We start from the raw sequence: 12,444 nt of genomic DNA, 5'->3' as shown, positions 1-12,444 counted from the left end.
GCGTGGCGGATGTGTTGTTACCTACCCTTAACACCCGGGGGCGGTCCATCAGGAAGTCCAGGATCCAGTTGGAGAGGGAGGAGTTTAGTCCCAGGGCCCTTAGCTTAGTGATGAGCTTTGAGGGCACCATGGTGTTGAACGCTGAGCTGTAGTCAATGGATAGCATTCTCAAATAGGTGTTCCTTTTGTCCAGGTGGGAAAGGACAGTGTGGAGTGCAATAGAGATTGCATCATCGGTGGATCTGTTGGTGCGGTATGCAAATTGGAGTGGGTCTAGGGTTTCTGGGATAATGGTGTTGATGTGAGCCATGACCAGCCTTTCAAAGTATTTCATGGCTACAGATGTGAGTGCTATGGGTCGGTAGTCATTTAGATAGTTTACCTTATTGTCCTTGGGCATAGGGACTATGGTGGTCTGCTTGAAACATGTTGGTATTGCGGACTCAGACAGGGAAAGGTTGAAAATGTTCGTGAAGACACTTGCCTGTTGGTCAGTGCATGCTCAAAGTACACGTCCTGGTAATCCGTCTGGCCCAGCGACCTTGTCAATGTTGACCTGTTTAAAAGTCTTACTCACATCGGTTGCGGAGAGCGTGATCACACAGTCGTCCGGAACAGCTGATGCTCTCATGCGTGTTTCATTGTTACTTGCCTCGAAGCGAGCATAGAAGTTATTTAGCTCGTCTGGTATGCTCGTGTCACTGGGCAGCTCTCATCTGTGCTTCCCTTTGTAGTCTGTAATAGTTTGCAACCCTGCCACATCCGACGAGCGTCAGAGCCGGTGTAGTATGATTCGATCTTAGTCCTGTATTGACGCTTTGCCTGTTTGATGGTTTGTCGGAGGGCATAGCGGGATTTCTTATAAGCTTCAGGGTTAGAGTCCCGCTCCTTGAAAGCAGCAGCTCTAGCGTTTAGCTCAGTGCAAATGTTGCCTGTAATCCATGTCTTCTGGTTGGGGTATGTACATACAGTCACTGTGGGGACGATGTCCTCGATGCACTTATTGATGAAGCCAGTGACTGATGTGGTGTACTCCTCAATGCCATCGGAAGAATCCCAGAACATATTCCAGTCTGTGCTAGCAAAACAGGCCTGTAGTTTAGCATCTGCTTCATCTGACCACTTTTTTTATAGACCAAGTCACTGTGCTTCCTGTTTTAATTGTTGCTTGTAATCAGGAATCAGGAGGATAGAGTAATGGTCAGATTTGCCAAATGGAGGGCGAGGGAGAGCTTTGTATGCATTTCTGTGTAATAGCTAAAATATAGATCAGTATCAAAAGTAAAATAATTAATAATTTTTAATTCCTGATATTAAGCAAACTAGATGACACAATTTTCTTTTTTTTCTTTTTATTATTTAGGGATAGCTAGGGGCACACTCAGACACCATTTACAAAAGAAGCATTTGCATTTAGTGAGTCCGCCAGATCAGAGGCAATATGACCAGGGACGTTCTCTTGATGAGTGTGTGAATTTTAACTTTTTCCTGTCCTGCTAAGCAGTACTTTTGGGTGTCAGGGAAAATGTATGGAGTAAAAAATACATTATTTTATCTAGTGAAGTAAAAGTAAAAGTTGTCAAAAAATAAATAGTAAAGCACAGATACACAAAAAACGACTTAAGTAGTACTATAAAGTATTTTTACTTAAGTTCTTTACACCACTGTGTGCATGTAAACGTAAGCTACTCAATGAAACTGCCATGGGGTGAATTGAAAGTGGCTCCTTTCAGCTCGTTTGATCTTGTTTTTGATACCATGTCTTGTTTTGTGGTGTTTTGACTGATGTCACATCTGTGCTAATATGGCTAAAATGTGCTAGTTAGCTAGCTAGCTAACCAGCAACTGTAATAATGTATTTGAGAGACAAGTGCTCATTTTGCAAATGTATTTATCTTTTCAATAAACATTGGAGACGAAATACAGATGACATGTTTTTGACAACCTAAATTAACCAACCAACCCATCTATTGGTGGTTGTCGCGGCAGCCTTCCCTCTCTTCACTAAAAGAGGGGGTGAAACAGGGATCGGACCAACACGCAGCGTAGCCAGTGCTCAACATGTTTAATTAAACAAAAAACAGTGAACCCTTACAACGAACAAAAAATAACAAAGTGTGGCAAACCGAAACAGTCCTATCTGGTGCAGAACACAAACACAGAAACAGGAAACAACCACCCACAATCCCCAACACAAAACAAGCCACCTATATATGATTCTCAATCAGGGACAACGATTGACAGCTGTCTCTGATTGAGAACCATATTAGGCTGGACACAGAAACAGACAAACTAGACACACAACATAGAATTCCCACCCAGCTCACGTCCTGACCAACACTAAACAAGCAAAACACATAAGAACTATGGTCAGGACGTGACAGTGGTGCAGTTAAACATTCTAATGCCTTGGGCTAAATCAGGGCCACACAGAGGGTTTCTGGGTAGTCTTGAACAAATCTACTTTGAAACAAAAGTATACACCTTAAGCTATGGGCTTTAAAAAATAAGGTACCTGTACAATGTCAGATATAGAGCTGAAATCTATTCAATATTAAGTTTGCATCCCAATATTACACTTTATATACATCACAGAAAACGGAAATATGCCAAAACCATTTGACATAGAAACACCGGATTTTCGGCAAAAAGTGTATTCATTATGAAATTATGAAAGAGATGAATAATGTTCCACCCATGAGGCCACTAGAGGGCACTTTGGTCATTCCACTGCAGGAAATGGATCTATGACAACAACTATCCATGACATATTGGGTCAATCTTCAAGGTCATAAGGTTACACAACCTACAAAAAAGGTGCTACTAGAGTGCTGGGAACATGAGCGAAATCTGAATAGATGTTTTGGGTGGATAGGCAAAGGCATGGCGAGAGATGGGGTTGTTTTGGGAGGAGTTTAGCCCCTCTGTAGTTTTTCCTGCTATCCCACCTTGGTTGCTCCCTCAGCCAGTGATCTAGGGTAGCTTGAGACGGTAAGAGATGAGAGAGTAAGAACTGAGACGGTAAGAACTGAGACGGTAAGAGCTGAGACGGTAAGAGCTGTTGAGGAAGGAGTGGATTCAGTTGTAAGTGAACATTTAAGAACTCAGTACTATCCTTTCTTTAATATATTCACAGATGGATCTAAAAACCCTAAAACAGGAAGGACAGGTGCAGCTTTTAGTATTACTGAGTTTAAAGTGGCTGTGACAAAAAGAGCAATGGATAATTTATCTGTATACACAATGGAGTTGCTGGCCATACTCTTGGCTGCAGAGTGGGTGGAGGAGGTGAGGCCAGACAGGGTACTCATCTGCTCTGACTCCTGTGCAGCACTCATTTGTGTATCGGAGTAGACAGGATGTATTGTATGAGGTTTTGCAGTCCTTGTATAGGGTGAGACAAATGGTGGTATTTGTGATGTTCCTCTGGGTACCAGCTCATGTGGGAGTAGAGGGGAATGAGGAGGTGGATGTTATCACCAAGCAGGCTCTCAAACATCCAAATGTTGAAATGGAGCTGTCAATCAGTGAAGCAAGCCAAGGGGTTAATAAGAACAGTGGTTAAAAACAAATGATAAGAGTTTTGGAAAAAGGATGGAAAGGGAAGACAACAATATAAGATCCAGGAAAAGGTGGGGGCAGGGAGGTCCTCAGGTTAAGAGAGAAGGGAGGAAAGTGTAATTAAAAGGCTGAGACTGGGACACACGAGGCTCAACAGTACATAGAAATTGGTAGGAAAACATCCGACTGGGAGGTGGGATCACTGTCAGGAGGAGATGGAGACAGTGGAACATGTTCTATTTCAGTGCCAGCAATATGGGGGGGGAGAGATTGTTGTTAGATTTAAGGAGTAATGGGGTTGAAGAGCCAAGGGGATGTAGTATTTAATTGTGTTTTTCTTTATGGAGATGAGAATAATGGGTAGGATTTAGACCTTCCCTGTCTCTGGTCACACTCCAGTCCAGTTGGTTGTGGTAATGAACCTTAAAGTTGGTTGCCATATAAAATCCACAGATGAAGAAGAACGCTTGCAAAGCAGACCAGGCTGGGGTTTGAGAAGTCAATGAGAGAAGTGAAACATTATTCCTTAGCGGTACATTTTCTCGAAATCTAAAGGCACAACCTAGATTCGAGACAATGTCTTATGTAGTTGAACATGTTATTAATCCAACCTCGTAAAAGTGACAAACTGACACGTTTTAATTTTTGTAAAAAACAACTTTATATTAAAGGAGTGCCTTTGATTTGATGGCCTGCACATGCGATATCCGAAAGATTAGACCCGATGACGTTCCTGCGCATGAGTTAAGGTAGCCAACGTCGCCAAGACATCGCCTACAAGAATGATCTTCATACTTTACCACATATAGAACAATGAGACAGATATCTTACCGGATGTATAAATGTGAAGCATCCGCTTGGCGTTTCCACTCACTACCAAATATGGAAGTAGTGAGAGGAAGCGTATTTGATGGCAGTGGGAGAACATTTTGCTAATTTTCTCATTGATGAAACATTTGATTTCAATACAGGTTTCTGTTCCCAAAAATAGAATATGTTACAAACAGAGTTGACTATGTTTTGTAGACTTTACCCTTTGCCAAAGTAAAAAAAGAAGCATTGTTTAGGAGTGCAAAGGCGAAATGAGTCATTGCACACGCGCACTTCACAGAGTAGGCGTCCCCTAACGGAATAGATGCTAGAACGCGCCAATAGGATCTTGCTAGCTCGTGTTTCTCTGCCCACCTCCTTGTTTGTTCCCGTTTAAAACGACGGGCTGTTGTCTATCTTGGTTTAGTTATAAAAATATATATTTCACTGTACTGTCTCTGAGCTAGCTAGCTATAGTCTTCCACTACGGCAGGTGGCAGTAGCAAACCTATAAGGTTACATTTCAAATTTAGTGCACGCATGTGTATATACATTTTTTGTAAAGCAACGGCGTGCAGCAACCAGGGATAGCAGTGGAATCATGGCACTGAATGCAGGTAAATAAACCAGCTGCTTTCCTTAAATGCTTATGTTTTATTTTGGTAGGCTATCTCAAAAGTTTATTTTGCTAATTGTCTTTCAGAATGCCCGATTCTGACGTTTTTGGGAATTAAAGTTTTGACCGGAAGCCCAGTTTGACAGCTAGCTTGGTCAGCTAAGCCAGCTACAGTAACGTTAGCTGGCTAACGTTGGCCAACTAGTTGGTCTACCGGTGTCTCCAGTTTAGTTAGCACAAACTGACGTCGCATAATACTTGCTTGCTAACTAGCTACTGTTGGCTCACTATCGAACGTTAGATTATCATCACCTATCTAGCTGATAAATTAACCAAAATCGACTAACGTAACGCGTTAAATTACTGTACTGTCAGTTTGATAAACTAGCTAGCTGCAAGCCAGCCGTGTCCATATGACTGAGTTCTGATAGCTTGAATGTCGGTTTCCTCACCCTCCACGGTTTTCTTGTCAGACGACGATGACTTCGAGTGGACACCCCCTTCAGAATCTGAGATGAAGGTTATTCATGCTCAGCGGGAACGACAGGACAAAATAAGCAAGCTCATGGGTGCCTACCTCCTCAAAGGCTACAAAATGTTAGGAGAATGCTGCGAGCAATGTGGGGTGAGTGGGGAATAATCCAGACCATCCCAGTTTATATATTTGCATCCTATTATATATTTACTGAGTGATCTATAGCTAAATATATTTACTCTGTAATGCTTTTTTAAACTAAAGGGATTGATTGGTCTTGTCTTTGGAGATTAATGAGCGTCTAAGTAGTATTTGGGCTTGAGTTTAATAATTGGTTGTTTGTGCCTGTCCAGACGATTCTCCTTCAGGACAAGCAGAAGAAGAACTACTGTGTTGCATGTCAGGAACTGGACTCTGACGTAGACAAGGACAACCCAGGTAAGAGTCTGTGCAGGGCTAGGTTCATTTATGTTATGACTGGGGGGGAAAGTTGCCTGACAACTCATCCTGAATTTAATTTAGCTGCTTTATTGATCACTCCATACAAAGAGAACACTTGTGGGTGTGACATTTGGCTGAAGCAATGTGGATTGGAAGTCAGGCTAGGAAATGAGTTTCCTGAGCTAACTTTGGGCCATGCTTATGACTAATCTAATATTAGTTTGCAACTGAACAAATAATTGTCTTGCGCCAACTAAACTTTTCTTCTCCTTTCCTTCTCTTTCCTGTTACTGTCCTCTCACACTCAGCCCTAAATGCCCAGGCTGCCCTGTCACAGGTCAGAGAGAGACAGCTAGCCTCTCAGCCTGTCCATCTGGACAATGGAGCCCCCTCCAGTGACACCCCCCTCTCCATCACAGGGCAGCCCCGACCAGAGCACTGCGAGGGAGCTGCGTCAGGACTGAGAGGACCCCTACCTCCACCAGCCAACCCCTCCCCTGCACTCACCGTGACCCCTAGCTTCCTCCCTACATCCACCCCATCCATTCAGCCAGTCCAGGTGGCAGCCCCCATAGTAGCCCCTGCACCTCACCCAGCCCTATCCAGTGCTGAGGATGCAGTGCTGCACAAGCTGCGGTGGGCTACACAGGAGCTCCAGCACTCAGCCTCAGTAGAGGCTAGTATCCAGCTGTGCAGCCTCATCCGCAGCTGCGCAGATTCACTGCGCAGCCTGAAAGAGCTTCACCAATCATGAGACTGAACTGATGGCAATTCTAAAAACAGAAACAAGGCATAAACACATGCTCACATAAGCAACACCGGAAGTTGTAGCAGCTTGATTCCCTTGCAAAGGTTTTTGTGGCAAATATGAACAGCTTCGCCTCAGCCGGTAAAGGTTCATGTAATAAACTTGGACAACTGTCTGTGTATGCATAGTTTGTATTTTGATTGCCTGACCTGTAGTGTAACATTTGTTTAAACATTGCTGTTACTTTTCATTTGAAGTCTTCTCTGGATTCATGGTGAAGTTTTGACACAAACTTGCATGGTGAGAATGGGCACCTCTGAGTGGTTGAATTTCTTTAAACTACATATAGTTGAGTGGGGTTTGACTGGTTGATATTAATGTACATCAATTGTTTATAAAAATCTGAATTTATCCACATTATTCATACTTTCTCTGTGCTTATTACTTCATTTTTAAACAAGTGGCCTTTGTTTTATGTGGCATACTACAATATAGTGACAGGGTGGTCATGTAATTGTATGGTGTTGTAGCAATCTATTTATACTAGAAGATGATATTTGTAATATTCAGTAGTGGGACTTTCCTACTTTTTAACAAATAGTGTTGGAGCAACTAAGGATGTTTTTGATAAGAGACTGGATAGATGCATAATGATATTTGCTGTGATGTAGTACTGAACGAATTTCAGTGTGTGTGTGTTGTAAAAACTGTAATAGTGGATAATTTTTGATTTAGGAGTTGTAGTATAAATACAATTCAAGGCAACAAATACAATACAAGTGCCCCACGAATTGAGGTATCACGTGTGACTAACACAGTGTAATTTTGTAAATGCCGGATCTCTGGAAAGATGCACAATTCACCCAAGTTAAGTCGAAATCGTGCCAGTGCTGTCTGAGATCACGTGTGACGAAAGTAGGAATGTACTGATGGAGACAGATCTATAGTTCACTCCCCGATTTAATTGTGGGGGACAATTGGAATATTCAGTATTTCTGGATGGCAAGATTGGGTGGGAGTTTTCAGTGGTTTTGTCTTGAGGTTAGGCATTTGGAAATGGGTTAAGGTGAAGAATGTGGTATTGCTAGAATGAAATAAAACACCGGCCTCGACATATGATAATGTGGTTTTCCGGAATTATCGTTCCAAAGGACGTACTTATACTGTTTCCTCTATCCCCAAATATAGTGTGTTTTGGAAGCGGTGCAGCGCCTCGGTCTCGCTGCGATGAAGTGGGACGGGGAGGGGATATTATCCAGGGCGAGGTTGGCAGTTGAGACAGGAAAGCGTAGTGGGAAACAAAGCCAGGACATCAGACATGAATTCATCTTGGTAACATTTGCATAGGCTTCCGTTATGTTTTCATTGTCAAAGCAGTTTTTCATCCACACTACGATGGATGCTGTGTGCATGGCGCCTCTATTGTGCTACTGAGGACTCGTTGGAAATACAATAACCGGACTGAAGGTGAAGCAACGTATTTTTATTGAACTATATATTCCCTCTACATTTGCGACATGTTCTGTTAAACGCTCATCATCGGTAGATTGCTGATCTGAGACAATAACGACTAGGCTATAGCCGACTTTTAAAAAAAATCATCACATACTGTACTTGATAGTGGACTTCCGTTATTGAATCCGTATGTTCTTTATGATTTAATATTTCTGGCAATTATATGATAGCATATAATAAAACGCGCGGAGGTAAACAAATGTTTATACATTGATACAGAGGTATAAAATGAACGGGTTCCAGTCCAGTCCTCCTGAATGTCCAGACAGCGTCTGTTCAATCGAAGGACTACCCCCTTTGCCAAAGGGCCTCAGCGGCATCCTGAACTCCAGTGGTGGCTCATGGAGGGACATCAAAAAAGTATACAGTAAACTGACAAGCATTCAGGCCGACATTAGCAAGTCTACAGTGATCGATACTCTCCGCCGCAGCAAGCCTGCAAGTCTGGACGCAGGGCTCGCAGTGCTGCGCGAAGAAATGGTTGGACATTATTTTGTAATCAGTTGATTTAATTTTATTAGTATTTATTTTAGCCCTATGGCTAGTTTTCCAAGAGTGTAAGAAATGTAAAAACATACTGACATTTGATAAACAATAAAAGCAAATTAAAAACACAAATACATACTATCATTTCTCACAGCTTTTTGTCTTTGATTATTGTCCGCAAATAACACACATCTAGAGAACATCCTAAAATAATAGGGTTATTTTATTTGTTTAATTTAATCAGCTGCTATTTCTGCTCAATTTACCTACATGTGTTATTGTTAATTTGTATTAAATTGACAACGTTTATATAGTTAATGTATGAGATTATTGACACAATTATCCTTTCCTGTTGTGTGTCCTAGGTAGGCCTCAGACAGTTGGACATGTCTCTGCACTGTCAGCTGTGGTCTCTCTATGAGTCCATCCAGGAGTACAAGGGAGCTTTTCAGGACATCTCCAACTCTCTGCTGTCAGAGAGCAGCATCACTACAGAAAATAGTTACTCTGAGGAAGAGGATGATTATGAAGAGGAGGAGAACGATGGTGATAATGTACCTCAGAATCTACCTGGCACTTCACTGACTCTCCAGTCAACTCAGAACTCCCGGGACCAATGGATCAAAGAGTCTTTCCACATTTCCTTATAAACCAACTAATATTTTTCCTGTATTTACATAATATAATCTGTTTCCTGTTCTGTATAGCTGTTTTATTATTTATTATACTTGTACCCACCTAGCTAGGTTATTGGCAGAAGGACATTTTTAAACTGGTGTCATACTGATGAACCGTCTCCATTACACAAGGAGCTGACATTTTCAACAAAACCTTGTTACTATATAATCCTTCGTTAAAGAGACCTTGCTTGTTGATTTGGACTAATTGTGCATATCTTGAAAACAAAAGCCATATTTCAAATACCTGATCATTTATATGTATATATATATAAATATATACATGTAAATGCCTTGTAATTTACTCCTTCATCGGAGTAAAACAATAGATTTTTCTCTAAATATAATTTTCTTCTCTACAATTTTAAGATTGAATGTAAGCTTAGTCACGTAGTCACATACACACAATGCTGGTATTTCTCCTTTTTGTTTGTTGTGATGGGAAGTTTATGTATTGAGCTTTTTTAATATCTTGGCATAAAAAAAAATTGCTATGGACAGGTTTGGAAAGGGGTAATTGACATACTCTAACCACTAGATGGCAACATTTGTTGTGACAGATATCAGCATCTGTTCCACATGTAGAAAACCTGAAAAATCTTGTTTCCCAAGGTGAAGTCAGAAAGCCCTTCAGTTCCAAAAAGTGTACTTTTGTTCCTGTGTTTCTGGCTCACGGCAGAGTATGCATATTGATAACTGTGGAAGTGTGCCTTTTTGATAACCGTGGAAGTGTGCCTTTTTGATAACTGTGGAAGTGTGCCTTTTTGATAACCGTGGAAGTGTGCCTTTTTGATAACTGTGGAAGTGTGCCTTTTTGATAACCGTGGAAGTGTGCCTTTTTGATAACTGTGGAAGTGTGCCTTTTTGATAACCGTGGAAGTGTGCCTTTTTGATAACCGTGGAAGTGTGCCTTTTTGATAACTGTGGAAGTGTGCCTTTTTGATAACTGTGGAAGTGTGCCTTTTTGATAACCGTGGAAGTGTGCCTTTTTGATAACTGTGGAAGTGTGCCTTTTTGATAACCGTGGAAGTGTGCCTTTTTGATAACCGTGGAAGTGTGCCTTTTTGATAACCGTGGAAGTGTGCCTTTTTGATAACTGTGGAAGTGTGCCTTTTTGATAACCGTGGAAGTGTGCCTTTTTGATAACTGTGGAAGTGTGCCTTTTTGATGGCCGTGGAAGTGTGCCTTTTTGATGGCCGTGGAAGTGTGCCTTTTTGATAACTGTGGAAGTGTGCCTTTTTGATGGCCGTGGAAGTGTGCCTTTTTGATGGCCGTGGAAGTGTGCCTTTTTGATAACCGTGGAAGTGTGCCTTTTTGATAACTGTGGAAGTGTGCCTTTTTGATAACTGTGGAAGTGTGCCTTTTTGATAACCGTGGAAGTGTGCCTTTTTGATAACTGTGGAAGTGTGCCTTTTTGATAACCGTGGAAGTGTGCCTTTTTGATAACCGTGGAAGTGTGCCTTTTTGATAACCGTGGAAGTGTGCCTTTTTGATAACCGTGGAAGTGTGCCTTTTTGATAACTGTGGAAGTGTGCCTTTTTGATGGCCGTGGAAGTGTGCCTTTTTGATGGCCGTGGAAGTGTGCCTTTTTGATAACTGTGGAAGTGTGCCTTTTTGATGGCCGTGGAAGTGTGCCTTTTTGATGGCCGTGGAAGTGTGCCTTTTTGATAACCGTGGAAGTGTGCCTTTTTGATAACCGTGGAAGTGTGCCTTTTTGATAACTGTGGAAGTGTGCCTTTTTGATAACTGTGGAAGTGTGCCTTTTTGATAACCGTGGAAGTGTGCCTTTTTGATAACTGTGGAAGTGTGCCTTTTTGATAACTGTGGAAGTGTGCCTTTTTGATGGCCGTGGAAGTGTGCCTTTTTGATGGCCGTGGAAGTGTGCCTTTTTGATGGCCGTGGAAGTGTGCCTTTTTGATGGCCGTGGAAGTGTGCCTTTTTGCATCTAACTATTACTTACAGTATCTCACAGGAGAAGTTATGTGGATGCCATTGATATCATTGTTTAGCCCTTTAAAGTTATATGATGGACTTTTGCATGTTTTTGATTCATGAGAGCACCACTCTGACTGTCTGGCCATTATAAACAAACCATTCCAGCCACACATGGACTTATTAGGTAATGATCCCTGTTCTCTCCCCAGGGTAGGAGGAGGAGTCCAGAACACAGTAGCTGTAAAACATTCAAATACCATCATAACCCATTCCTTACTAACGGAATTAGCCCTGAACATCTAGTGTTTCTACTTATTTAGTGGTTGAAATAGAATTTGAATAAAACATAAAAGTCTTGTTTAAACTTGAAACACCATAATGTTTTGTGTCAAGGAAGGTTAGAGGAATACAACCAGGACATCCCAGGTCATTTATCTTGCTAGCTTGCCATCATATTTAGTATAAAGGAAAGTTGTATGACAACACATCAACATCAAGCAATAATAGCAGAGGCTTATACCAGTAGGCCCGGCTTATTGTTGTCTCCACATAGTTCCTTCCATTCTCTGCCCACTTCCATGTACAGTACATAGACATTATGCCAGCATAACTAGAACGGAATAACTTCTGTAATTACAGTCTAATAAGTATATTAGTACACACAGAGTCAGTATGTTTTCTTTTAAGACAGAATCAAAAGTAATAGCAGCAAATACTAAGGTCAGAGCGGCAAGTGCACTCTTAGAAAGAAAGGTGCTATCTAGAACCTAAAAGAGATATTAGGCTGTCCCCATAGCAGAACCCTTTGAATAACCCTTTTTGCTTCCAGGTACAACCCTTTTGGTTCAATGTAGAACCCTTTAAACAGAGGGTTCTACATGGAACCCAAAATAGTTTTACCTGGGACCAAAAAGGGTTCTCGTATGGGGACAGTTGAAGAACCCTTTTGGAACCCTTTTTTCTAAGAGTGTACTGCTTAACACCTTAACTGGTGACGGGAATTACATGACAGTTTTGTCCAACTGCTTACACACGTTTTCAAAACTGTCTCCTTTTTTCAAAACTCTACACACAATTCCCAAAACTGCACACACAAAATGCAAAATGCCTCACATCTCCTTCAAAATGTAACACTATATTCAAAATGCCATAAACACATGTCAGAATGAAGCATTTGCAT

General features: G+C 41.5%; 2 protein-coding genes across 3 annotated transcripts; both read left to right on the top strand.

Moving 5' to 3' along the window:
- The first annotated feature begins 4,851 nt into the window (after positions 1 to 4,851).
- Positions 4,852 to 7,071, top strand: LOC120021428 (protein ZNRD2-like). Of its 2 annotated transcripts, XM_038965194.1 has the most exons (5): positions 4,852 to 4,988; positions 5,461 to 5,612; positions 5,816 to 5,900; positions 6,212 to 6,285; positions 6,349 to 7,071. In XM_038965194.1, the coding sequence occupies exons 1-5, from the start codon at positions 4,973 to 4,975 to the stop codon at positions 6,655 to 6,657; spliced, it is 636 nt and encodes a 211-aa protein (XP_038821122.1). In that variant the 5' UTR covers positions 4,852 to 4,972; the 3' UTR covers positions 6,658 to 7,071. The 2 variants fall into 2 exon arrangements, with proteins under 2 accessions (XP_038821122.1, XP_038821120.1); XM_038965192.1 differs by having other exon boundaries at positions 4,857 to 4,988; positions 6,212 to 7,071.
- Positions 7,072 to 7,176: 105 nt separating this feature from the next.
- Positions 7,177 to 11,635, top strand: LOC120021430 (leucine repeat adapter protein 25-like). The gene is made up of 3 exons (XM_038965195.1): positions 7,177 to 8,118; positions 8,386 to 8,646; positions 9,018 to 11,635. The coding sequence occupies exons 2-3, from the start codon at positions 8,395 to 8,397 to the stop codon at positions 9,300 to 9,302; spliced, it is 537 nt and encodes a 178-aa protein (XP_038821123.1). The 5' UTR covers positions 7,177 to 8,118; positions 8,386 to 8,394; the 3' UTR covers positions 9,303 to 11,635.
- Positions 11,636 to 12,444: the final 809 nt, after the last annotated feature.

The sequence above is a fragment of the Salvelinus namaycush genome, chromosome 26 (genome assembly GCF_016432855.1).
Source record: "Salvelinus namaycush isolate Seneca chromosome 26, SaNama_1.0, whole genome shotgun sequence".
In the NCBI taxonomy this organism is placed as follows: domain Eukaryota; kingdom Metazoa; phylum Chordata; class Actinopteri; order Salmoniformes; family Salmonidae; genus Salvelinus; species Salvelinus namaycush.
This window is presented reverse-complemented; position numbering and strand designations above follow the sequence as displayed.

Excerpts from the sequence above, each read along its gene's own strand:
- LOC120021428 (XM_038965192.1), top strand. Across the intron at positions 5,613-5,815 it reads AATGCTGCGAGCAATGTGGG|ACGATTCTCCTTCAGGACAA; the intron begins GTGAGTGGGGAA and ends GTGCCTGTCCAG. Across the intron at positions 5,901-6,211 it reads CGTAGACAAGGACAACCCAG|CCCTAAATGCCCAGGCTGCC; the intron begins GTAAGAGTCTGT and ends TCTCACACTCAG.
- LOC120021430 (XM_038965195.1), top strand. The coding sequence starts at position 8,395 with ATGAACGGGTTCCAGTCCAGTCCTCCTGAATGTCCAGACAGCGTCTGT. Across the intron at positions 8,647-9,017 it reads CAGTGCTGCGCGAAGAAATG|GTAGGCCTCAGACAGTTGGA; the intron begins GTTGGACATTAT and ends TGTGTGTCCTAG.